The 27,261-nt window shown below is 41.8% G+C and overlaps 1 protein-coding gene across 3 annotated transcripts in view; it reads left to right on the top strand.

Moving 5' to 3' along the window:
- Positions 1–19,075, top strand: part of col12a1a (collagen, type XII, alpha 1a) — a 393,755-nt gene extending 374,680 nt beyond the window's left edge. For 2 of the 3 annotated variants that reach the window (XM_072264772.1, XM_072264774.1), the window contains 2 exons: positions 1,734–1,898; positions 17,393–19,075. In XM_072264772.1, the coding sequence (XP_072120873.1) occupies positions 1,734–1,898; positions 17,393–17,517 (290 nt within the window). In that variant the 3' untranslated portion in view covers positions 17,518–19,075. Of the gene's footprint in view, positions 1–1,733; positions 1,899–15,604; positions 16,055–17,392 lie in introns of those variants that run through there. The other variant, XM_072264773.1, reaches the window with a different exon arrangement.
- The last annotated feature ends 8,186 nt before the right edge of the window (positions 19,076–27,261 follow it).

Genomic DNA, 27,261 nt, shown 5'->3' on the forward strand with positions numbered 1-27,261 from the left:
GTATTAATTAGTAGCACCAAGCTTCCATGCCCAGGGAGAACAATTTGATCATTAAGTGGGAGTCATTTGATCTCAAGAAAGGAAGAAAAGCAAACAATGAGTCACCTTAAAACCGGTGTTAACAAAAATCACTTTTCTTTTCAGAAGCAAAGCCGTAGGGAGAGTCCCCATGGGGGGTCGGGGGAAGGTTTGCTAATTTTGTGGTTTCATTTGAAACACATGTGGAAAGTGACAGAAGACAGTTCTTGAATTACATGGAGACAGTCTAGACACTAAAAGTAACAGCTGCCAGACAGTTCTGGGGTTAGATATGAGTTTTTCAAGTTAGTGAACAAAAGAGGAAGAGAAAATATTGCAAACCACTGCAGTTTCAATGCACACGACCATAGATTTTGTTTGCTGTTCTGGATTTGACATTACCCTTTACGGCAAAAGTTTAAGAGAATGATGATTTGCTTTAACAGGTTAAAATAAGATCATTATTGTTAGTGGCTCTTGTATTCTATCCAGTGCTTAATCAGGAATATTACAGGTTACGTGTGAGTCTGCGACCTATACATAAGTACTCAATTAATAATATTACAGTGCTATATTAAGAAGTGAGTTATTCTGTATAGTACTGCACAAAAGTCCTAGGTGCATATGTATAGCTAGGGTTCCTAAGTCCTTTGCACAGTACTGTGTTTGCCAACGTGGAACAGAGAGCAGATTTGTAAATCTGGCGGGAGCAAAGGATGTTAGGAATGGCGAGGGTGTGTGGGACAGGTGGTGGAGAAGGAGTGCAAGGGGTGAGGGATAGATGCACTCAGCCCTGAGTCACCAGGCAAAATTATTTGATTTGAAACCATTGATTTATTGATCATTGCCAAATGCTTCTCTGATGCTTCCCGCTCCCCTCCCCTTTTCCTAACCATGATTCCCCTCTCCCTGTCCCCTTCCCACTCTCAGTCCACAATATAGACCCAGATCAGAATCAGGTTTATCAACGCTCCCATACATCATGAAATTTGTTTGTTTTGCACAGCAGTACAGTGCAATGCATAAAATTGCTATAGTTCTGTGCAAAGTTCTTAGGCACCCTAGCATTCATATGCTTTTGAGTGTGTGAAACTGTGGATAGAGTAAGGCGTGTCTGAGGACAGGCATACAACAATCTTTCCTCCTGTGCAGTGTCCAGCAGTGTCTCAAAATCCAGGTTCTTATAGAGGGAAAGGCTACATGGGTGTGGTGTACTTGCAGAGCTATTAAGGGGCGAGATAAAACAGCGATCAAATGAAATCGGAATTTAAAAAATCACAATCGTAATCAGTTTTACTATCACCGATAAATGTTGTGAAATCTGTTTATCTTTTGCAGCAGTAGTTCAGTGCAAGACTAAAAAGAAATGTCTTTAAGTTACAAATATGAATAGCAGAAAAGATGAATAAATATTGTTCCCAGGTTCATGGCAGTTCAGAAATCTATAGCAGTGGGGAAGAAGCAGTTCTTAAAACATTGAGTGTGGGCCTTCAGGCTCTTGTACCTCTTCCTTGATGGTAGAAGCACAAATAGGGCATGTCTTGGATGCTGATGGACGCCACCTTCTAAGGAACTGCCTCTTGAAGATGTCCTCAGTGGCAGGGAGGATTATGCCTCTGACTGAACCAGTTGAGTCGACAACCCACCGCAGCCCTTTGCGAACCTGTGCAGTGGAATTAATATTAATACGTAATTTCTTTATCTTCACTTTACAGGCCCGCCAGGGGAATCAAGGACTGGCCCAGCAGGAGCCCCAGGTCCAAGGGGACCACTAGGGCCACCTGGTCGTCAAGGACATTATGGGATCCGAGGTCCAGCTGGCCCTCCTGGTTACTGCGATACCTCAATGTGTGCAGGCATACCTTACAACGGATATCCAAGTAGGTTATACTTTCCGGAATCAATTGTGCAGTTTACTGAGTTTTAACATCATATAACTGACATATTTTAAACATCTGCTAAAGTGATAAATCCTTGCTGTTGTGGTACATTTAGACCTTTTTAACTGCTTTTATAATTATATTATAAACAATTTTAAAATATATCTTTTATATTAAAATAATTTTAACATAGTAATTAACATGATTTAAATGAAGGTGCTAAAAACTAATCAGCTGCTTGTGTAGCTTGTAAACTAACCATTCAGTTGACAAATTAACGTTTACCTTCTGTCTTGTACTTTGCAATGTATTTAATGTTAGTTGGTCAGAACGTACAAATATCCATTGCAAAGTGCTATAAGATCAATAACAATTTTTTTAAACATAAGAAATGACTGAACTATTTTCTAAATACTCCATTTCTGAGTTTAAACAGATGACTAAACCAATAAGTAAATGAAGCAACACATACCGTAAGTTACCTTTATACCAGGGTTGATTATACGGCCTGAGGGAGAATGCAGACCTCAGTGAGGGTTGCCATGGTGACGTGGTAGCCTCGCGGTTAGCACATCACTTTACAGCACCAGTGACATGGGGTGGATTCCCACCACTGCCTGTAAGGAGTTTGTATATTCTCCCTGTGACCACGTAGGTTTTAAAATTGATTATGGCTCTCAGATTGCTTGAGGGCGAATAGTGGAGGAATAAAAAGCAAAATGCCCAGCTGAATATACTGTTTTCTTTTGATAAGGAAATGTGTGGTTAAGTCAGTATTATTCAGTTGAAAGTATAGACTAGCTACTGGTATGTCTATATCTAGTAATATTAATAAATGTTAGTGCAATGTACTGTAGCTTGGATTATTATTGGGCCCTTTGTTGGTCGGCGCTGACCATGGAGGCTGCGTCCCAATTCTCCACGCGGACTGGCATTGTAAATTGTCCCGTGATTATACTAGGATTAAATCAGGAGATTGCTGGGTGGCATAGTTTGAAGAGCCTATTCCACGCCTATTCTCAATAAATAAATAAATGTGATACACAAGCCAGGGCACTGTAATATGGAGTGCAAACTGTTGCCCACACAACAGGCTCCCCTCTCCATGCAGATGATCAATCCAATGGAGTAGCAGAGACTGTTACAGTTTGGCACCAGCAGCATCACGGGAGTTGTCAGTCAGCGTTGAACTCAATGTAGGACTGCCTCAGGAACTCCAGCTCCGGATCTTCCCTTGGAGTTTACCCCCGAAGCCTTCCCCATGAGTGAGTATAGCCGCTAGGCAGTGGAGATTTGAGATCAGAGTTTTCCTTCTTCTGGATGCACTGCCTAACACAGCTGATGTGTCCCACCTGCCTGAGGCGACTGGTTTTAAGGCGCCAGTAATCTGTGTTTGCCCCTTCTCCTGTCAGTAGAAAGGGTTCTGCCAGGCTTAGTAGTTAGACACACATAAAGGCCAAGAGTTGGCACATAAAGGCCAAGAGTTGGACTTGGCCGTTAGAGGACATTTGAGATGCACTCCATTGGGAGCATCTAATAGGTACTGGGAGCTTTTGCCCACTACCACCACTGGCTGTAACAACTTTAAGTAGTTATACCTTGGATACATTCACACAACTATAGTAAATGTATTTCAAATTTATATTTATCATAATTCAGTAATCATGGCGATATAAAATGGACGGTTATGTAGCAGGGAAGGGTTAAAAGGTCAGCACAAAGTTGTGCGCCAAAGGGTCTAAACTGGTCTGTACTGGTCTATTTGGTGAAATGATTATCACATGTCCATAATCAAATATGTTGGTATTCTAGGGCAAGTTGATATTAAGACAGAGGAGATGTTGTTGGGTCCGGTGAAGAGCATCAAGGCCCCTGATGGGACCCAGGTTAGAGAGAGAAGTGACAGAGATGATTGCATCCTCTTTAGTGACAGGCAAGACTCGTTGGTCTGGAGAATAGCCAATGTTGTTCCTCTGTTTAAAAGGAGCAGTATATTGTAGATTGATCAGGAAATTATAGGCCAGTGGGACTCAGTTCAGTGGTGGAGGAATTATTGGAGAAACCTCTTAGAGACAGGATTTACTCACATCTGGAGAAGCATTGACTTATTGTGGATAATCAACATGTTTGTTTGCGGGGGAATCACATCGTCAAAACCTGATATTTTTGAGCAGGTAACAAAGATAATGAACTAAGGCAGGTAGTAGATGATGCTTATATAGACTGTAGTAAACATTTTCACAAGGTCGCTCAAACTAGGATGATTCAGAAGATTAAGGTACTTGGAATCCATGGTGACTGGGTAGATTGGATCAAACTGGCTTGGCCAGGGAAGACCCAGGGATCTTACTCTGACTGAGGAACTGAGGTGTATCTGTACCATTCAGTAAGGATTGATGCTGTGTTATTTTATATTTATAATTAAGCAGTTGCCCCAATTAGCCAAAGTTTCATGGAAATAGTTAAAAAGGTAGAAAAAAGACCATTTAGCTGAGTAACAGATTACGTATTTAAATGAAATAGTGAAATGAAATACAGAACAAACGAGAACACTACCAATACTACTACAGTACTACAAGCCTGTGTAGTAGTTCCTAATAGTTATCGATGAGGAATTTGTCCAATGTACACTGGTGCATTCTTATGATTGACTGTAAATGAAGAAAGTCAGCACAGGCACCTAGGGTAGATATTAGATTGCCTTCATACAATGCTATCAACAAATGAGAAAGCCATGGCGAGCAGGCTTAAAGGAAACCCCAAGGCATTCTACAAGAATGTGAGGAGCAAGAGGATAAGACATGAAAGAATAGGACCAGTCAAGTGTGACAGTGGAAAAGTGTGTATGGAACCGGAGGAGATAGCAGAGGTACTTAATGAATACTTTGCTTCAGTATTCACTATGGAAAAGGATCTTGGCGATTGTAGGGGTAACTTACAGCGGATTGAAAAGCTTAAAAATATAGACATTAAGAAAGAGGGTGTGCTGCAGCTTTTGGAAGGCATCAAGTTGGATAAGTCTCTGCGACTGGACGAGATGTACCACAGGCTACTGTGGGAGGCGAGGAAGGAGATTGCTGAGCCTCTGGCAATGATCTTTGCATCATCAATGGGGTCGGGAGAGGTTCCAGAGGATTGGAGGGTTGCAGATGTTGTTCCCTTTTTCAAGAAGGGGAGTAGGGATAGCCCAGGAAATTATAAACTAGTGAGTCTTACTTCAGTGGTTGGTAAGTTGATGGAAAAGATCCTGAAAGGCAGGATTTATGAATGTTTGGAGAGGCATAATATGATTAGGAATAGTCAGCATGGCTTTGTCAAAGGCAGGTCGTGCCTTACAAGCCTGATTGAATTTTTTTTGAGGATGTGACTCAACAACATTGATGAAGGTAGAGCCGTAGATGTAGTGTATATGGATTTCAGCAAGGCATTTGATAAGGTACCCCATGCAAGGCTTATAGAGAAAGTAAGGAGGCATGGGATCCAAGGGGACATTGCTTTGTAGATCCAGAATTGGCTTGCCCACAGAAGTGGTTGTAGGCAGGTCATATTCTGCATGGTGGATGGTGACCAGTGGTGTGCCTCAGGGATCTGTTCTGGGACCCCTTCTCTTTGTGATTTTTATAAATGACCTGAATGATGGGTTAGTAAGTTTGCTGATGACACAAAGGTTGGAGGTGTTGTGGATAGTGTGGAGGACTGTCAGAGGTTACATCGGGACATTGATAGAATGCAAAACTGGGTTGAGAAGTTCAACCCAATTAAGCGTGAAGTGGTTCATTTTGGTAGGTCAAATATGGTGGCAGAATATAGTATTAATGGTAAGACTCTTGGCAGTGTGGATCAGAGGGATCTTGGGGTCCGAGTCCATAGGACACTCAAAGCTGCTATGCAGGTTGACTCTGTGGTTAAGAAGACAATTGTGGAATTGAGTTTTAGCCAAGAGGTAATGTTGCAGCTATATAGGACCTTGGTCAGACCCCACTTGGAGTACTGTGCTCATTTCTGGTCACCTCACTACAGGAAAGATGTGGAAACTATCAAAAAGGTGCAGAGGAGATTTACAAGGATGTTACCTGGATTGGGGAGCATGCCTTATGAAAATAGATTTAGTGAACTTGGCCTTTTTCTCCTTGGAGCGACGGAGGATGAGAGATGACCTGATAGAGGTGTATAAGATGATGAGAGGCATTGATCGTGTGAATATTCAGAGGCTTTTTCCCAGGGCTGAAGTGGGAACATGAGAGGGCACAGTTTTAAGGTGCTTGGAAGTAGGTACAGAGGAGATGTCAGGGGTAAGTTTTTTTATGCAGAGAGTGGTGAGTGCCTGGAATGGGCTGCCGGCAATGCTGGTGGAGGCAGATATGATAGGGTCTTTTAAGAGGCTACTGGCTAGGTACATGGAGCTTAGAAAAATGGAGGGCTATGTGTAACCCCAAGTAATTTCTAAAGTAAGTACATGTTCAGCACAGCATTGTGGGCTGAAGGGCCTGTATTGTGCTGTAGGTTTTCTATGTTTCTATGTTTATAATTGCATCCTCCAAATTTTTATTTTCATTTTGAGATTCAAAATGATTATCGATACCTTCAAATTCCTCATAGTGCCTAACTTGTCGAAGATGTGAAATTGTTTAATTTTCACTTCTGGCTGCTTTGTGCATCTCCAAGCCTGAATGCTTGAAACTGCAGTGAGCAAAACAGTTCTGAATTGTCTTTATGCTTATTTCTTGCCAACTGTCAGTGACGAAAATCACTGATCTTTGAACAGAAATGCACGCGAATGGCAGTATTTAAAAACTGTTAGGTCTGAGCATGGTGAAGTGTCTAACAGCCACACAAGTGCACATGTCTGAAGCCAGTTAGAAGTTGTTCGGTCGCAGTCCACTCTTCTAATTAAGAGACATAATGTCCCAAATAAACAAAGGAAATCCCAGCTATTTTTTTGATTAATTTTTGTTCTTTAAGAATTATCCCAAATAAGCTGTTGCCATAACGAAGCAATGGCCCAATTAACCGGAATCGATTGTATATTTCTTTGTACCTCTCCATTGACACAAGGGGCTGTGCTACAAGAGTGTCATGGCAAAGAATTCTACACTAGAAATTCAATCACATTATTGTGGGCTTTTACTTTAGAGTATGTGACTGAAAGACGATCAGTATAAAAAGTGACGTCATTCATTTCAGGATCATGTCAGGTCAGTCTCGAAACTGAACCAGGCACTTCCTGGAGTGATTCAGTCTGTAGCTCCATTCATGATTTCCAGAGCACTTTTGCAAGCAATGATCTCATTGCGAATGCAGTGCTCCTTTTTGGGAACACCATGTACAAAACTGGAGCAAGGTGTTGGTAGAAACTATTGTTGAGTATTTCCAGCTCAATCAGGATGAAGCAATGCACTACCGAATTGAGGGTTGTGTATGAGAAGTCTCATCAGGGCTAAAGTAATTCAGTGCCAACCCTGACTACCAAGGCAGTAAGAACTAAAGAGCTTGTTGTTTCGTTGTAAACTAAATACTCCAGAGGAGTAAAATGTTTACAAAGGAGAATGGTTGATTTTGCTCCTTGGTTGCTTGAGTGGCATCACAGATTTTTAATTCCACTGACCCACCAATCTCCTCTCGACCTGTTCTGCATAAGAGTTCACCTACAGAACATTCCTTGTGTGAAAAAAGGTGTCAGTCAGCTACTGGTGAGCAACAATTCATAAGACCATAAGACATAGAAGCAGAAATTAGGCTATTTGGCCCATTGAGTCTGTTCCCCCATTCCATAATGGCTGATTTATTAACTAAACCCTATTGTCCTGTCTTCTCAAAGTAACCTTTAGTGACCTTACTAATCAAGAACTTATCAACCTCCCTCTGAATATACTTAATGACATGACATCCACAATCGTCTACGACAATGAATTCCATAGATTCAACACCCTCTGCTAAAGAAATTACTTCTCTTCTGTGGTCTAAAGGGAAAGCTTTGTATTCTGAGGCTGTGCCCTCTGGTGCTAGACTCTCCCACTATAGGAGACACGCTCTCCACTTCTACTTTCTCATTAAGGGCTTAGTAATTCCTTTGATTCTTCAGGCTGCCCCCACTCCTTCCCTACTTGACTTACCCCCAGCCCTTACTATCTTGTCCCAAGGCTCTGGTCCTTAACATACTGAATCCTGATCCAGTGACCACCCAGATACAACAATGCTTTCAATCCTCCGATCCACTGACTGACCTCCGCACTCCTCGGTAGCCACATAAAACCCATGCCTCGCTTAGGCAATGTCCTGACAACTGATCTGATTGCCAAACTGCTGCACAGTGACACACCTTACCGCTGCCCTGTTTAGCCACCTGAAAGGTCCCCTGGTAACATTCTTTGTGCCAGAAATCCCTCCTGGTCTCTGCGCTGCCACAACTTGCATCAAAGATACTCCCACAAACTTTAGTTACCTATCTTATCTGCTAACTTGTGGTTATTCATTAATCCTCACTCTCTTCCCGTTCCTGGATGGGGTCTTATTCCGAGAAGCACTTTTTCAAATCCAGCCTTTTGGCAGCATTCAGGATCTTTACATTTGTAGTTTGCATCAAGAATGAAATAGTTTCAGAAACAATCATCGTGTTTCAGGTAAGCTAGAAGCTTTAGTAATCTAAATCTTATAAATTACTTGCAGAGCTTTATTTAGATTTTTATACCGCCCAGGTAATCTCCATTCCTCATTATGAAGTTCGGGAACTAGAGTATTGGGCCATTTGGGACAGGTAATCTCCTTTCACAATATGAAGTTTGGAAACTAGAATATTGGGACATTTATGGTCATTTCAAAAATGAACAGAATCATCATTCCTCTGGTAACCAGCCTGGGAAGTCAAATGATTTAGTGTTGACAATTCTGCCCTAAATAAGCCATGATGGATAGTTTATGGCCAGGTTAATGAACAAGGCTGGGGTATCCCATGAACAACACACTAAATGCTGGAGGGTAACCCTTCTTCTGCAAGGGTGAACTGAAAGAGGAATTCCATCTTTGTGGATTGGTGTGGGAGGGGCTTGCTGTGGTTTGTCCAGCACAGGGGTTGCCAGCCTGGGGTCCACAGACTCCTTGCTTAATGGTATTGGTCCATGGCATAAAAAAAGGTTGTAAACCCCTGTCTAGCACCTTAGTGACTCTCCTATTGGACAAGTTGTGACTTACTCTAACGTGGAAGCGGCAGGCTATGTTTATCAGTGTATGTGCTTAACCGCTGAAAGGCAGGGCTAACGCAAAGGAGGATACCTACCTCAACTTTGAAAAACCTTTTGACGTTTACCCAAGAGAAAGGCAAACTAGCCCTCATGCGTGACTTCAAAGCCAAGGACAAAAAAAGATGTAATCTCTGGAAAGAGATGACTGGCAAGATGGGAATAGGGGAAGTGAACTCCAACAGTTCCCTTCCTGCTGATAAAATGCTTGGAGCATGTTCTTGTTACAGATATCATCTTTTGTGACCCAAGGAACAGATAGTTGATGAAAATAATATGTAAAATCTAGCAACTTCCTAATAACCTGCAACACATTGCAGACTCGTATGCACGCCATAACAAAAATATCTACTGCCCAAACACACAAGACGCCAACTCTGTTGAAAAACAGGAACAGAAAATGAGTCAATGAGAGTGAAAGGCGCACTTCAAGCTGCTGGACATGAGTGTCCTTGAGTCTGTTCGATAGCAAACACTAGCCACATTCCCAAAACAGACCAGCAAAACATGATTGAAGTAAAGTGCCAACAGAAATAGAGGGTCTTGGGAGTAGATGGTATTCCTTGAAGTTCTAAAACATGAGAGATGGGAAGTGGCATTATTTTACAACCTATTCTCCCATGTTTGAGAAGAGGAGGATATATCAGAGGGCCTCATAAATGTCAGAATCATTACTGCCTTCAAGAAAAGGGACCAATCCAAATGAAGTATCTGCAGAGTAGTCTCTTTGCTGTCTGCCACTGGTTCCTCTCAACCATCTCTTCATGCTGGCCAGAGAGATGATCCCCAAAGTATTCTGGTCACTGTAAGGAAGATGTTGAGGCTTTGGAGAAGGTGCAGAAGAGGTTCACCGGGAGGCTGCTTGGATTGCAGGCTACTAAGTACAATGAGAGGTTGCATAAACTTGGATTGTTTGATGTGAAAGGGAAGACTGGTTGCTCAGGTTGGTTGCTTATTTTTAGAGTTGTTCACAGAGCCTGAAGATTATTGCGAACATTCATCACCAGTTGAGGTGCCATTATCAGTGGAGTGTGGTTTCTGCGGAGAGCTTGTGTTTATATTGGATGAGTCAGACCACCATAAACATGGGCTCTTTGCAGAAACAACACTCAATTTGTGCACTGATGATATCACCTCAGCTGGTGATGAAACACCTGAGATCTAACTTCCAAGCTCAGTGAACAACCATACGAACTTGGACTGTTTTTGCTGAAGTGCCAGAGGCTATGGTGACAATGTGATAGAAGTATATAAAATTGCGAGACGGGTTGAAATGTCAAGAATGAGGGCCCATCGTTTTAAGAATACACTGAACCAGACATGAAGGTGCATGCACAGGCAGGGAATGGAAGGATACAGGCAATGTGCAGGCAGATCTGATTCTGAAGATCTGAGAATTGAGCCTGGAGAGTTGTAATATGCCTAATCAAATGATGGGGCGATGCTCCTCAAGGTCATGGTAGGTTTCATTATAAAAATGAGAGGTCCAAGGCATAAAGTGGGAATGGATGGAAAATTAAAATACCAAGCATCTCGTTCTAGCCATCAGGGATTTCAACATGGGGTCCATGGACCCCTTGCTTAATGGTATTGATCCATGGCATAAAAAAAGGTTGGGAACCCCTTTCGTAGAGAAAGTCTGTCCAGTCTGTAACATAACTGGCCAGTCTTGCTGAAAGGACATTAACCAACTTTAACAGTGTTGTTGTCTGACCTGCTGAGTACATGCAATATTCTCTTTGGTTTCAAATTTCTAACAACTGCAGTGTTTTGCACCTCAAAGATTAAACATTTACTTTCTATTATCTTCCATTCTCCTTCATTTTCTATTTTTATTGCTTCCTATACTTGCTCTCAGCTGGCACCATCACCTGCTCTCCTCCCATTACTTTTGTCCTCTGCAGTGTTTTTATTTTCCTGTAACTTAAGACAACTTGATTTCTAACTTTTCCAAATTCTGTTGGTCTTAAGTCCCCCATCAAACCAAAGCATCCTCCTCTTCTACAAGTGCATCACCTTGCTTCCGACAGCACCCACAAAATGCTGGAGGAACTCAGAAGGTCAGTCAACATCTATGGCAATGAATAAAGTTGACGTTTTTGGCTGAGATCCTTTATCAGGACTGGTTATTCATCTCCATAGATGCTGCCTGATCTGCTGAGTTCCTCCAGCATTTTGTGTGTATTGTCCTGGATTTCCGGCATCTGCAGAATCTCCTGAATTTATTCATTTCTACAGATGCTGCCTGATCTGCTGAGTTCCTCCATCATTTTGTGTGTGCTGTTTTGGATTTCCAGCAACTACACAATCTTTCGTGTTCTTATTTCCAACATTTTGTTTTTATTTCTGATTTTTCACATCCCGTATTTGTTTTTGATTGCTCCCAAATTAGTAAAGATTTAATTGTAATGTTAAAATTCTTTCAACCAAAGCCTCAATTAAATATTTTCAGAAATGCAGATTTCACATTCCTTAACCAGAAATAATTCTAACCTTACTAAATTTAATGAAATATAAATACTGGTTTAAACTGAGCCTAACTTAAATTCATTTAAACAATAATTTATTATTTTTAGCAAATTAGAGGGAGGACCAACAAGAGATCACACCACAGCAATTTAACAAGAAGTTAATCTGTATTGCTTCTTTGAGCTAATAAAATGCTCATTACACCAAATCTGATATGTATTTAACTTTATGATTAGGACAGGAGAAAATGGAAATGGATGTGGCTTTCTAAAGTAAATGCTTGGCATCTCCACCCCCACCCACTTTGGTATACAAGTGCATTATTAAGTAACATAAATTGTGCTTTTGGTGAAATCAATATATTTCATTCTTGACTCCCTTTGCCCCAATGCCCCTATCCAATGAATATAAGGTGTATCTGTACCAGTCTTTTTTCCCCATTTACAGTAATCCCCATTGCCCACATTACATTCATATCCTTTTAGATCCTAGCCACCTGACATCACCTATCACATTCTGTCTACCCTCTTTCTCCTTTTCCTCCACCCGCCACCATCTTTTTATTCTGGCGTCTTCTCCCTTCCCTTCCTGTCCTGTCCTGATGAAGGGGCTTGTCCTGAAACATGAACTGTTTATTCATTTCCATAGATACCGCCTGACCTGCTGAGTTTCTCTAGCTCTTTGTGTGTGTTCCTTCTGTAACTGCCTTTTTAAGTGTCGGTCTAAATCAGGAGTTCCCAACTTGTGCTCTATGGACCCCTTGGTTAATGGTAAAACTCCATGGCATAATAAAAGGTTGGGAATGCCTGATCTAAATGACAAACATGAGAAAGCCTGCAGAGGCTGGAAATCCAGGGCAACACGCACAAAAGCTGGAGGAACTCAGCAGGTCAGGCAGCATCTATGAAAAAGAATAAACATTCGACATTTTGGGCTGAGACCCTTCTTCAGGACCAAGGAGGAAGGGGGAAGAAGCCCGACTAAAAAGGTAGGGGGAGGGGAAGGAGGCTAGCTGGAAGGTGATAGGTGAAGCCAGGTGGGTGAGAAAGGTCAAGGGCTGGAGAAGAAAGAATCTGATAGGACCAAAGAGTGGACGATAGGAGCAAAGGAAGGAGGAGGGAACCCAAGGGGAAGTGATAGGCAGGTAAGAAGAGGTGAAAGGTCAGAGTGGGAATAGAGAAAGGGGGGTGGAACTTGATCTAAGTGGTCCTTATTACTTCCTCTGACGTGTTCCAGATCAACCACAAATTGTGTGTGGGGGGGGAGAAGAAACACCTTTTCTCTCAGAATCTCCTCAAATCTCACAATAAACCAAGGGGCTCTTGTTTTAGATGCACCCATTCTGAGAGAAAAAAGGGATTTTGGCTGTCCACCTTTTATCTACCGCTCAAAAATTTACTTACAACACAATGCCCCACCTGTTGAGGTCTCCTTTTGTCCTTCTGATTTCTTCCTAATGTCCACCATCTTTCCTCATCAAGAGAATCTCATGGTTGTATTTGCCTATCAATGTCATATAGAAACATAGAAAGCCTACAGCACATTACAGGCCCTTCGGCCCACAATGCTGTGCTGAACATGTACTTACTTTAGAAATTACCTAGTGTTACCCACAGCCCTATTTTTCTAAGCTCCATCTACCTATCCAGGAGTCTCTTAAAAGACCCTATCATATCCACCTCCACCACCGTTGCTGGCAGCCCGTTCCACGCACCCACCACTCTCTGTGTAAAAAAAACATCTCCTCTGTACCTACTTCCAAGCTCTTTAAAACTTTTTCCCAGGTCAATAACGTTTGCTTACCAAAGTTCCCTAAACTTGCACCCTTACCAGAACATGGTGGCCCTGAATTTTTGCTATCTCTTTTTAATATTAGGAGTCAAAGTTAGCCTTTCCCCCATACAGTTTGGAAACTATGCTCCCTAATTCTAGATTCCCTGATGAAGTGAAGCATCAGCGATTGATAGAGTTATAAAGTTAGCCAGCACAGAAACAGGCTTTTCAGCTCAATAGATCCCTACTGACCTTTGTGTACATCTTCACTAATCCCATTTGCTTGTGCAAGTTACATATCCTTCTATGCCTCTCTCTTATTTACCCGAGTATCTGTATAGATGCGTCTGAAATGCTGTGCTACATCAACTTCCAACAGCAGGTTTCAGATTTAGAATCATAGAAAAGTACAGCTCTGAAACAAGCCCTTTGGCCCATCTAGCCTGTGCCTACTCTATTGACCTGCAGCCAGACCAGAGACCTCCTTAAACCTACTATCCATGTACCTATCCAAACTTCTTTCAAACATTGAAATTGAGCTCACATGCACCACTGGTGCTGGCAGCTCGTTCCAGCCGCATCCACTTACCAGCAGCCCCACTACGATTCAATAAGATCACCTCTCTTTTTCCCAAGCTCCAACGATAATGGGTTTCAGCTATCTTGTTCCTTTAAGTCAATGATAGAAAGTGAAAATAGGTGACAACTTAATATCTTCCCATCATCAACTCAGTGCAGTACTTTCTCATTGCTATCTTACTCCTACTGACCATGTGCTCCTCCCCTGCAAGTTCCATGGGTACAAAGTTTCCCTCACCGCAAAATATTTGTATACAGAGTGTCTCCTCCCCTGCTAATTCTAAGCATACAGGACTTCCTTACACTACTGTCCAAATAGGTCTTTCTGATTCTCATCATCCTATCTCCAAATTAAGATTCAATTAATTTCCCGTTGAAGCTTTAGAAGTAAATATGTAAGAAATAGCAGTCCTCTTTCTATATGAGCATGGCAGATTCTTCAAGCAGTCTTTCCCAAATAACTTGGTTTCCCTTAGGGTCCAAGGAGCTCTTGATGTTGGTTCTGTAAGAGGAATATTCCCTGGAGTAGAAAATTCCAGAGCTGACAACCCTCTGAGTGAAAGCAGTTCTCCTCTCCTGAATTCTAAAAACCTGGACCCACAGACTTAAACATGTTAAGAATTTTCCCTTCCCTGTCCACTCAGTTCAGGACTTTTGTTTCCCCGATGCCTGACCTCCCTCAAGCAGACAAATGGTGATACTCTAGGTCAAAGAGGGCACCACTGTAGCGTGAAGCTCTTACAGCTCGGGGCGTCAGAGTTCAGTCCCTGTGTCCCCTGTAAGGAGTTTGTAAATTCTCCCCAATGAAGGCATGGGTTTTCTTCTGTGCTCCAGTTTTGGCCCACAGTCCAAAAAACATAAGAGCTGGTAGGCTAATTGGTCATTGAAATCGTCCCGTAGTTATGTTAGGGTTAAATCGGTGGTTGCTGGGCGACATGGCCAGAGGGACCTATTCTGCACTGTATCTGTAAATAGATAGATAAACAGATAGACAGACAGACATGTAGATAGACAGATTGATAGATTGGGCTGAATATGATCTATTCATCAAAGAAAGCCACATCCATTGTGAAAAAATAAATGGTACTATATTATGAAACTTTGCAGATGAATCCCCAAACAGACAGTAAAATATATTCGCCTTACAACTATAATCACTCCTAAGAATAATAAATTTAACACAGAAGTAGCAAAGTCTGTGTTTTTAGAAGTATAACTAAAATATAACCAGATATTGAAAACAAATTAATTCTATAATTTCACTAAAAACAGATCTAACCAAGTTGGCAACTTTTTCATGTAATATCAATAACAAAAAAAAGATTGCAATTTAGGAAATAAATACAATTAAAACATCAATAAAAGGGATTTTAATTTTCTCAGTGCAGTACTTCTACTGAGTTTTGTGATACAACCCAATCAGTGCAGATAAAGGACTGACTGGAATTATCACCCACAGAGAAAATTAATCCTCCTCCCAAATGTGATAAAGGTCTAAATGTCGTGAAAGTGATGTGTTTCATTTTTTTCTGAATAATAAATTAGAAATAGCTTGTTTATTCACCACTGCAAAATAAAAAAAGAAAACAATATATGGATATATATCTAGTTCTTTTTCCCAAAACTAACTTCATTCTTAACCTGTTTCAGGTTCCGGATAAATTTTACTAGATACTCATGATGCTTACAAAAAACCGAAAAGTCCTGTTTCTGAAATATTTGTTCCCGATCTTAATAAGAAATGAGCCTTTTTGGAAAATTCACCAGGAGTTGATTTAACGAACTCTGTTGACCACCAGTTCTTCATAAGGAGAGAGAGAGAAAAACACACCTACTAAACTAAGCGAGCTCGCAGTCCTATACATGAAACAGACGCCAGAGATGCCTGCCCATTTAAGACTGTTTCATCGTGAAGCAAACAAAAAAAAAAAAGAAATTTCACACACCAACAAGGCTTAAACTTACAACTAACCCTATGGGGGTTGTATTATTTTCCAAGCAACAAACAAAAAAAAACACAGTTTCTTAGCTCGGAATGTTCAAACTATTTTGTCGTATTGTTTCTGTAAATAACTAATTGTGGCATTTAAATGGTTCAAACTGAATCACGTCCAACACGAGCTGTGTCGTGTATTAAATGTTTAGGCCTACTACATGCTATCAGCTTTAGAAAGTAACCATCTTTTGTATTAAAGGACATCGCCCAAAAAATGATGCAAAAATGGAAAGAATCATAGAACTATAGCGGGGTGTGAAATTTGTCTTTGGTAGTCCATGATGCGCAATCGCATATCGGCTGTCGGTTCTGGTGCAAGAGAACTTTGGATGGAATATAAAACAGTCAGCCGATCAGTTAATGTCAGTATTTGTTCCTGGCCTAGACAAATTTCGTATCAAAATCTTTCTGTGAGTGGATGATGGACCTGGGGGCACAAGGGGGTGGGGGTGCAGTGGGAGTGAGGTAAAAATAACTTATTTCAGACTTCATGAACGTCACTATATATATATATGTATTTAAAATATTATGGTTTAGCTAGATAAAGTTTGCATACTTGTAGGTGCCGCTCACAAGATCAACAGGGAAAAGAAATCAAGTGGCTTTGCTGTTGTGGTTTTTCCAACTGCACAGTTGGTAATAATGTAGCAACATACCACAAATCCTCAGTCTGAATTTTCAATTCCTGCTTTCTGGTAGGGAGCCATCCGCAGACAAACGGTAGGACAAGGAGTCACTCCTTCCTCTCATCTATGTTCCAGTTGAGCTAAGTTCTCACTGGATAGCAGGATTTGTGAAATTATACCCCCACATTTTAGCAAAGGATCCAACACTGTTCCTACTTTCTGTCCGCTCTTTTTTCACAGCTACCTTGCGTTTCTTTCCACCTCCCTCCCCCCCCACCACCCCCCACCATTTTCCCCATGACAGTCATTATTTAAAACTGCTATCATTTTCATGTTGCTGTTATTGGGTCTTCTTCAATAGCTTTGGGCAGCTGAAATCAGACTATGTGTTATTAGCATTGACTATGCTGAGACGTACGTAAAATGGTTAACTTCGAAGATCTAATACTGCATTGCATGATTTAAGCTGCCCTAGCTTAAAAATGTAGCATTGGTTATGCTTCATGTTCAGTTCCTGTTTCCACAAATTCATTTATCCTGCAAGAAAGAAATGTCTTAACAAATCTTACCGATGATTTTTTAAAAAGCAATTCTATTATTCCCCAGTGTTTTGTGAGAAAATAGTATAATTGTGCAAAAGACTCATTTTCAAGGGGTGTAAATCAAAATATGCAAAAAATGTAAACATATATATATATAAAAAAATGAATGTGTTGTAAGATTTTGTATCCAACATGTTGTGTACACGTGTAAGTGTGAGGACTGGTAGGCTGCCAATTATAGTGTTTGATATATGAGACCCATATTTCCAACCAGGACAATACGGACAACCTTACCGTCCAGAAACCCATGTTGTTCCCATAGCAAGGGGAGAGGATGAAGAGATCGACCAAATTGAAAGTGAAATTCAGTCGCCTGGATTTAGTCGAATGCAATCATGAGGACCGTCCATCTTTGTTCCAAAAGAAGGGAGAGGCATGAAGAGGCATTAAATCTGGTTGAATTTACAATCTGTGCCTTATTACCACAACCACATCTGCAGAAGCTTCTGTGTTTTTGATCATTTAATTTTTGAATGATTAGCTAGAGAGTATTCATGGCTTGATTTATGAATGTTCAGTAATAGGTTTATATCTGACATAAAATTATTTCACAAAGAAAGCAAAGAATTCTGCCTTATTGAAAATAGTAGATACATCATAAATCATAAGACCATAAGGTATAGGAGCAGAATTAGTCCCTTCAACCCATCAAGTCTTCCCTGCCATTCCATCATGGCTGATTTATTATCCCTTTTGATTCCACTCCTCTGCCCTCTCACGGTAACCTTTGACACCCTGACTAACCAAGAACCTATCAATCTCCGCTTTAAATGTACCCAGTGATGTGGACTCCAGAAATACGGACCAACATGTTGTTATCAGTATCATGTGACATATATATCACCCTATATGTCAAATATGGGACTGTTTTACGTGACATCATGTAACATTATGGCATTGGAGTAGTTGGAATCCACACAATAATTTCCACTACATAAAATGCATTAAAGCTTACTCTAAAAATCATATTGTTAAAAACAATGGTAAGCTTTCTTATGTTGTAACTATGGCAATGATATTAGCCCTCCCTATCCTCCTTGTCATCATTTGTAAAGCGGCATTCCTGTACACAAGCCTAGCAAACAAACACACTTTTTGCTCACTCACCTGTTACTTTCATCTAACTGTGTATATGCTTTTGCCTTCTAACACATCCTTGTTGTTATTCTCAGTCTACATAGATTGATTTTAACTGCATCCCCGTTCATTCTAAATCACCCAAAAGCACCCCAAAAAAGTTTTCTCAAAATATTTTTTAAAAATCCAAAGCATTTTCCCTCATCAATCCACGCCATAGTCTCGTTCCCATTTTCAACTGCCCCCATTATGCCCACATCCACAATGGTTACTATGAGCCTTTACCCCACTGTTAACACTTCTCAAGTGCTGTTTGAACAATAGCGACAATTAACTAAAGACAAGCTTGTCAATACATTCCAGTAATTATATAGTGCACCTGTATTTTAAGTTATAAGCTTATAGGAATATTTTACTTTATCTTACAAGTGTATCGGCTGGTTACATCAAAAGTTAAGAGCAACACACTCTTAAAGAGGGTACTAATAGATTCATTGTACCTACCAGACACAGTACTTAACACTGCTTACAACTATTTGTTACATTAAGACTTTAATACTTTTAAGTGTAAATGTGCTGGTTCTCAGCAGAATTGTTACAAAAGATGATGGAAAAGCATGTCTGATGTATATTTAGTATGGAACTTCTACCAGAATATAGTGTTTTCGGAAACTAGAATGCAGTTGGAATCTTTGCAAGCCTATGGATATAGATTTGCTGCTTCGTATTTGTAACTGCAGATTGTGAATTTCACAGCCTAAATTTCCTATTTATTTCTGAAACAAAAGAGGCATTTTTCAATAAAACTACTGAAATTAAACTAATTGGTCTCTAGTTTTCTTTTAACGCTTTTTCTTGAAGAGGTAATTAGGAGGATGAGAGGCTAAAGCCATGTCTGGACGGTCCGATCATCCTTGAAGATCAAAGCTCAAGAGGAGATTAAGAGACTTATTCAAAGTTATTACATTATCAGGGGTTTTGCTAGGAATAGGGAGAAACTACTTTTGCTGACCCAAGCAGCACTAATCAGAAATAAGACAAAGGAGCAGAATTAAATAATTCAGCCACAGAATCTGCTCCACTACTCTATCATGGCTGATTTATTTTCACCCTCAACACCGTTCTCCTGCCTTCTCCCCATAACTTTTGATTACCTTACTAACCTACCAACCTCCCTTCTAAATATACCCAATGTCTTGACCTCCACAACTGTCTGTGGCATTGAGTTCCACAGATTCACCACCCTTTGGCTAAAGGAATTCCTCCTCATCTCCGGTTCTAGACTCCCCCACTACCGGAAACATTCTCTCTACGTCCACTCTGTCTAGGCCGTTCAATATGCAATAGGTTTCAATAACTTTCTCCCTCATTCTTCTAAACTCTAGAGAGTACAGGCCTAGAGCTCCTTGTGTGTTAACCTTTTCCATCCCCAAATCATTCTTGTGAACTTCCTCTGGACCCTCTCCAATGCCAGCACATCCTTTCCTAGATACGAGGCCCAAAACTGCTCACAATGCTCCAAGTGCAGTCTCACCAGTGCCTTACAAGGTCTCAGCATTACATCCTTGCTTTTATATTCTAGGCCTCTCAAAATGCTAATATTGCATTTGCGTTCCTGACCACCGACTCAACCTGCAAGTTAACCTTTAGAAAATCCTGCATTGGGACTCCCAAGTTTCTTTGCACCTCTGATTTAAAATTCACTCCCTGTTTAGAAAATAGTCTAAGCCTTTATTTCTTCTACCAAAATGTATGAGATACACTTTCCTACTACATATCTAAGAAAAGATGTGCTATATTCCATTTGCCATTTCTTTGCCCATTCTCCTAATCTGTTTAAGTCCTTCTGCAGACTCCTGCTTTCTCAACATTACCTGCCCTCTACCTATCTTTGTTTCATCCACAAACGTGACCACAAAGCCAGATCATTAGCAAAAAATGCACAAGGTAGCAGGCCTAACACTGACCCCTTTATCACCAGTAGGCACCCAGAAATGACCCCCCACTTTATTCCCACTCTTTGCTTTCTGCCAGTCACCTAATCTTTCATCCATGCTTGTATCTTTCCTATAAAGCCATGGGCTCTTAGCTTCTTTCGCAGCCTCGAGTGCAGCATCTTTTGAAAATCTAAGTAAACACATCCACTGACCCCTTTGTCTATCCTGCCTGTTATTTCTTCAGTGAGTTCCAATGACAGGAAAAATTCCTAAAGGAAACCATGCTGAATTTGGCTTATTTTATCATGTGCCTCCAAGTACCCTGTAACCTCATCCTTAATCTAACCCCTTCCCAATCACGGAAGTCAGGCTAACTGGCCTAAAATTTCCTGTCTTTTGCCTCCATCCCTTCCTAAAGAGTGGAGTGCCAGTTAGGATTTTGGGAAAACCTGGGAAAACGATCAGAAGAAAGGTGATTTTTTTTTTCCAAATGGTGAGTTGTAACCTGCGATTTAAAAAAAAAACATTCATTTTTATTCTTCTGTTCATGACTATCATGTCTAATAATTAATCGGGTGCCTTGGCGGCATAACAGTTAGCGCAATGCTATTGCAGCTTGGGGGAGCCACAGTTCAGAGTTCAATTCAGCTTCCTCTGTAAGAAAGTTTGTATGTTCTTCCCTTCTGCTTGTGGGTTTCCTCCAGCTGTTCTGGTTTCAATCCCTTGGTCCAAAGATCATTGAAAATTGTCCTATGATTAGGCTAGGGTTAAATAGGTGGGTTGCTGGGGGGTGCAGAAGGGCCTGTTCCATGCTTTATCTATAAATAGACAAGAATAATGTACAATCCGTGTCAGAAAATTATCTTCAATCCCATATGCTTTAATTTTAGATATTAACTTGTAGATGGGATTTTTATCAAAGACCTGGATCATGTGCACTGGTTCTCTAGTCCTGATGAAGCGTCTCGGCCTGAAACATCAACTCTCTATTCCTGACCTTAGGTACTGTCTGACCTGCTCAGTTCCTCCAGCAGTTTGTGTGGTTTTACCTTATCTATTCTGCCCATCACATCTTCAAAAAGTTCCAAAAAGCTGGTCGACTACACCTTATAAAGACACAAAATCTGCAGATGCTGGAAATCCAGAGCAACGCACAGAAAATGGTGGAGGAGCTCAGCAGGTCAGGCAGTACCTATGGGAACGAACAACCGATGTTTTGGCCAAGACCCTTCTTCAGAACTGGGGAAGAAGGGGCAAGACGCCAGAATAAAAAGGTGGGGTGGAGGGGAAGGAGGATAGCTGAAAAGTGATAGATAAAGCCAAGTAGGTGGGAAAGGTAAAAGGCTGGAGAAGAATTAATCAGATAAGAGAGGAGAGTAGACCATAGGAGAAAGGTCTTTATTAATCATTGGCCTTTATTAATGAAAGTATTGAGTATAAGAGCTGGAATGTTATGATGAGGTTGTATAAGGCATTGGTGAGGCCGAATCTGGAGTATTGTGTTCGGTTTTGGTTACCAAATTACAGGAAGGATATAGATAGGTTGAAAGAGTGCAAAGAAAGTTTACAAGGATGTTGCCAGGACTTGAGAAACTCAGTTACAGAGAAAGGTTGAATAGGTTAGGACTTTATTCCCTGGAGCATAGAAGAATGAGGGGAGATTTGATAAAGGTATATAAAATTATAATGGGTATAGATAGAGTGAATGCAAGCAGGCTTTTTCCACTGAGGCAAGGGGAGAAAAAAACCAGAGGACATGGGTTAAGGGTGAGGGGGGAAAAGTTTAAAGGGAACATTAGGGGGACTTCTTCACACAGTGGTGGGAGCATGGAATGAGCTGCCAGACAAGGTGATAAATGCGGGTTCTTTTTTAACATTTAAGAATAAATTGGACAGATACATGGATGGGAGGTGTGTGGAGGGACATGGTCCACGTGCAGGTCAGTGGGACTAGGCAGAAAATAGTTCAGCACAGCCAAGAAGGGCCAAAAGGCCTGTTTCTGTGCTGTAGTTTCTATGGTTTCTATGGAAAGAGGAGGGGCACCAGAGGGAGGTGATAGATGGGTGAGGAGAAGAGGTAAGGGGCCAAAGAGGGGAATAGAAGAGGAAAGAGGTAGGAAAAAATACAGGAAGGAGAAATCAAAGTTCATACTATCAGGTTTAAGGCTACCTAGACAAAATATGAAGTGTTACTCCTCCACTCTGAGGGTGGCCTCATTGTGGGGACCGGCATTAATATGTTTGCCCACCAGAAAATTCCAGTTTCGGCAGATGGAGTGGAGGTGTTTGACAAAACGCCCCACTATTTACATTGGGTAAATCATCATTCAGTTAACCCTCTTTATAAAGCATCTTCTGATTCAAGCCTATGGTCAGATACAATCTCCTCATTTGTCTTCTCTAAATTTCGCCTTCATTCTGCACAACTGGGCAGCAAAGCAGTTAGTGCGACACTATTACAGGTCGGGGTATTGGAGCTTGGAGTTCATTTCCAATGCAGAAGTGGGCTGAGAAGTGGCAGATGGAGTTCAACCCGGAGAAGTGTGAGGTGGTACACTTTGGAAGGACAAACTCCAAGGCAGAGTACAAAGTAAATGGCAGGATACTTGGTAGTGTGGAGGAGCAGAGGGATCTGGGGGTACATGTCCACAGATCCCTGAAAGTTGCCTCACATCAGATAGGGTAGTTAAGAAAGCGTAAGGGGTGTTAGCTTTCATAAGTTGAGGGATAGAGTGTAAGAGTCGCGATATAATGATGCAGCTCTATAAAACTCAGGTTAGGCCACACTTGGAGTACTGTGTCCAGTTCTGGTCACCTCACTATAGGAAGGATGTGGAAGCATTGGAAAGGGTACAGAGGAGATTTACCAGGATGCTACCTGGTTTAGAGAGTATGCATCATGATCAGAGATTAAGGGAGCTAGGGCTTTAGTCTTTGGAGAGAAGGAAGATGAGAGGAGACATGATAGAGGTGTACAAGATAATAAGAGGAATAGATAGAGTGGATAGCCAGCGCCTCTTCCCCAGGGCACCACTGCTCAATACAAGAGGACATGGCTTTAAGGTAAGGGGTGGGAAGTTCAAGGGGGATATTAGAGGAAGGTTTTTTACTCAGAGAGTGGTTGGTGCCTGTATTGTGCTGTACTATTCTATGTTCTACGTCCTCACTAAGGAGTTTGTACATACACCCTGTGGAATGTGTAGGTTTTCTCCAGGTCCTCCAGTTTCCGCCCACAATCCAGAGATGTACCTGGCGGGTTAATTGGTCATTGTAAGTTGTCCCATGATTAGGTTAGTATTAATCAGGGGTGTGAGGGGTTGCTGGGCTAGTATGACTTGAAGGGCCTTAAGGGCCTACTCCGAGCTGTATCGTTAAATAAATAAAAAAACAGGTTTTAGCTTCTAAACTTTAGAACAAATACCAAACGTTGAAGTAGCTCCAACAGAAATTATTGCTCACGGAAGCTATTTGTTCCAATGGGAAGATCCTTTAAGAGTGTTCAATTTTATTTTGCGTAGCAAACATGGAACAGACTTTTTCAAACAACAATGGCATGAAAGGAAGTCAAGATCACTTGGTTATTGTGTGTTAATGGGCCATGCCAAGTAATATGGTGGAAGAGAATTATAAACTTTTCATTGAACTCCCTCCCCCATATAACTATTTTGTTAATAATGAAGAGGCCAGTGTGGCACTTAAATGAACCAATCAGCTAACTGGTTGCCATGGTTGCGTAGCAGTTAGAGTGACACTCTAACAGAGCGAGGCGTTGGAGTTCAGAGTACAATTCTGATGTCATCCGTAAGGAGTCTGTACATTCTCCCCCTGCAACGTGTGAGCTTTTTCTGGGTGCTCTGGTTTCTTCCCACAGTCCAAAGATAGTTAGTAAGTTAATTGGCCATTGTAAATTGTCCTGTGATTAGGCTAGGGTTAAATTGGGGGTTGCCGGGTGGCGTGGCTTCAAGGACCAGAAGGACCTGTTTCACACTGTAGGTAGAGGTAGGTAGAGAGTCAAATAATTAATCTAGGACAGATACTCCTACTCCAGTTACATTTTTGGAATGTCAATCGTATGGAATGAGGCTTGTTTTCACCTGATAGGATTCCAATGAGACCCAAAGGCTTGGCAATAGTCTCTGGGAATCCATGAAGAAGGCCGTAACTTTTTAAGAGGGACAGGCCATGATATCATCATTAGGGGACGGGAAGGCTGAAGATTCAAGGTACAGTGCAGATTGACTTCCTCCCACGATCTCCCTGGTGCTCGGGACATCCACAATGCCTAAACATATCTGAGCTTGGTCCTGGGAACCCTCTCCATGCCAAATCTGGATCATCGGGCTCTCCTGACAACGGCCTCAGTGTTCATTCAAAGACAGGCCTCAGACCAAGTACCTAACTGACCCTGGCACAGGGACCCAGGGATGAGATATTGACTAATAACCTCCCGTCTTGTGCAAAGTAACACAGTCTAACCAATTTCTCATAACTGAAATGCTCCAGCCCAGGCAACATTCTGGCAGATCTTCTCTGCACCCGCTCCTGTACTATCACATCCTCCCTATGCGATGGCCCAAAAAAATAGCGTGCCATAGTCCAAGTGTGAACTAATCAATCAGAGAGCATCTTCACAAGCTGCACCACTGCTTGGCATGGAAGCTGCACTGTGGCAGACAGGACGGCTCTGCAATGGGTAGTCAAAACCGCACACGCATCACTGGCACCAGTCCACCTGCCACCAAGGACACCTATACAGAAAAGGGCCGGTATGAAGGATCCCACCCACCCTGCTTACGGACTGTTTGTCCCACTCCCATCAGGGAGGGGGCTACACGACATCGATGCCAGGACCACCAGACTTAAAAACAAGTACTTTCTCCAAGCAGTAAGGCTGATCAACACCACCACTACCACTACTTTATTATTTCCTGTCAGTCACCCTATGTGCAGCCTATGGACAGAAATCAGAATCACTCTATTGCCAGTGTGTGAAACATAGCAGAACTGACTGTGGTTCGGTGCCAAGCATAAAACACAGGACAATACCATAACAGACAACACAATAGCACCAAACAATTTACAAGACAATAGTGCAAACAGCCATGAGCAATCAACAATTCACATTGCCAACATCAATAATCAAACTTAAGTAAATGAGGACATATGAACAGACTCAGTAACTATCACAGAACAAGGAGAGCAGGAAAGACCACCTAACGGATGTTCTGCAGGGACAGTGAGGGTATCACACCCGAGTGAGCTTTGTTCAGAAGCTGGATAGCGACTGGAGATGACGTGTAGTCCTGGTGGCGATGGACTGTAGGCAACTTGGTGAGTAGGTGACTGCTAAACTGGGTGGAGTCAGCAGTGATTTTCCAATTTTCCTGCCTCTGGCAATGAACAGGTCTTTTAATGTCAGTAGCTGTCAGATAATGATCTTCTCTGAGTGGGCCACTCACTGCTATGTATTTATATATACTGTAGTTTCAAAATTTATTATTATTTGTTCTTTTGGGTAGTGGGGTGGGGATATGTCTCTACCAAGGGAGGTGTAAGGCACTCCTTCCCTCTGCTAGCCTTAGGCCACCCTTGGGCAAGGAGTAGACCTACTTAGCCCCCGATCAGGGTCATGTGAAGCCATGGGAGCAGGAGGTGGATGGTCGTACGAGCAGCAGGTATATATCACAAGTCCTGGTTATGTGATCACCATTTTACAATAGCCCCTTAACCATTGAGGTAGGGTATACAGGTCTACAATCATATGGCTTATCCCTGCTGCCCTCTTGAATAAGTGAACCAGTTTACTCTCTCCAATCATGTGCGGTTAATGTAGATGTAAAAATCTCCAGAGCCCCAACTCTTGCTACCCACAGAAGCTCAGGACATGTCTCATCAGGTCCTTAGTGATTTATCTATCTTTAGGGTTCAAAAGCATCTACCATCTCCTCTTTTTTTGCTAATATGCTGTCAAACAGGGGTTCCCAACACAGACATGGAGCACCTGGTTAATGGTGTAAACCTCTGGTTCCACTGGCTCTGTGAGTCTAGGGAGGACAATCTCTGGCCCCGCCAAACGGGTGAGATTGAGATGCGAGTCCACCCTGAAACCTCCTGTCTGTGTGGATGCTGTGTGATTTGTTACCCTGTTACAAATCAGTACCACAAAATAACAGACGGTACATCACACACTAAAGGATTTAGCTTTATAATTCTTAATTTGACTACAAGGTTAGTGAAGAAAAAGCAAAAAAAGAAAAGGGGCCCATTTTAATGGAACAGTCTAGTGTGCACAAGTTGAAGCTCACGGTTTCCCCTTCGCCGATCCGATCTTCCTTTGATCTCCCCGGCCTTCGTCGGGTCACGGCTCCGCTCCAGCATCTGCTCTCTTCTTCTCCCACCGAACCAAAGACCAGATCACCCTGGTGTCAGGCACGTGGCACGAAAACACCCTCCTCACATTCCAAAGCACCCGTTATCTCTAACCATAACCCAAACACTGCTCCTACAGAAAGTCCATTACATTAGCAGTGAAACCTTTCCCAGGGTGTTACAATGGTAAGAATCCATGGATTAAGAAAAGTTGGGAACCCCTGCTCTAGAGCATCACTGTCTCTCACTCTGAACTTTCCATCTATTTAATATTTCCTTACACGCAATAGTTTTGTTTCCCCACTGGATACTCAGTTCTCACCTGCAGCTCCAAGTAGCAGCTATACCCTGGTGCACCGATTTGACAGGCTGGCTAAACCAGGTGAAGCTAGCTGGCAACCCTCATAAAGTTAGAGACATATCTGATGTTTCCCATCCACTACATAATGTACTGGTTGGGCACAGGAGTACATTCAGCCAGAGACTCATTCCACTGAGATGCAGCACGGAGCATCATAGGAAGTCATTCCTGCCTATGGCCATCAAACTTTACAACTCCTCCCTTGGAGGGTCAGACACCCTGAGCCAATAGGCTGGTCCTGGACTTATTTCACAATTTACTGGCATAATTTACATATTACTATTTAACTATTTATGGTTCTATTACTACTTATTAGTTATGGTGCAACTGTAACGAAAA

This window comes from Mobula birostris, chromosome 8 (assembly GCF_030028105.1).
Source record: "Mobula birostris isolate sMobBir1 chromosome 8, sMobBir1.hap1, whole genome shotgun sequence".
Classification (NCBI taxonomy): domain Eukaryota; kingdom Metazoa; phylum Chordata; class Chondrichthyes; order Myliobatiformes; family Myliobatidae; genus Mobula; species Mobula birostris.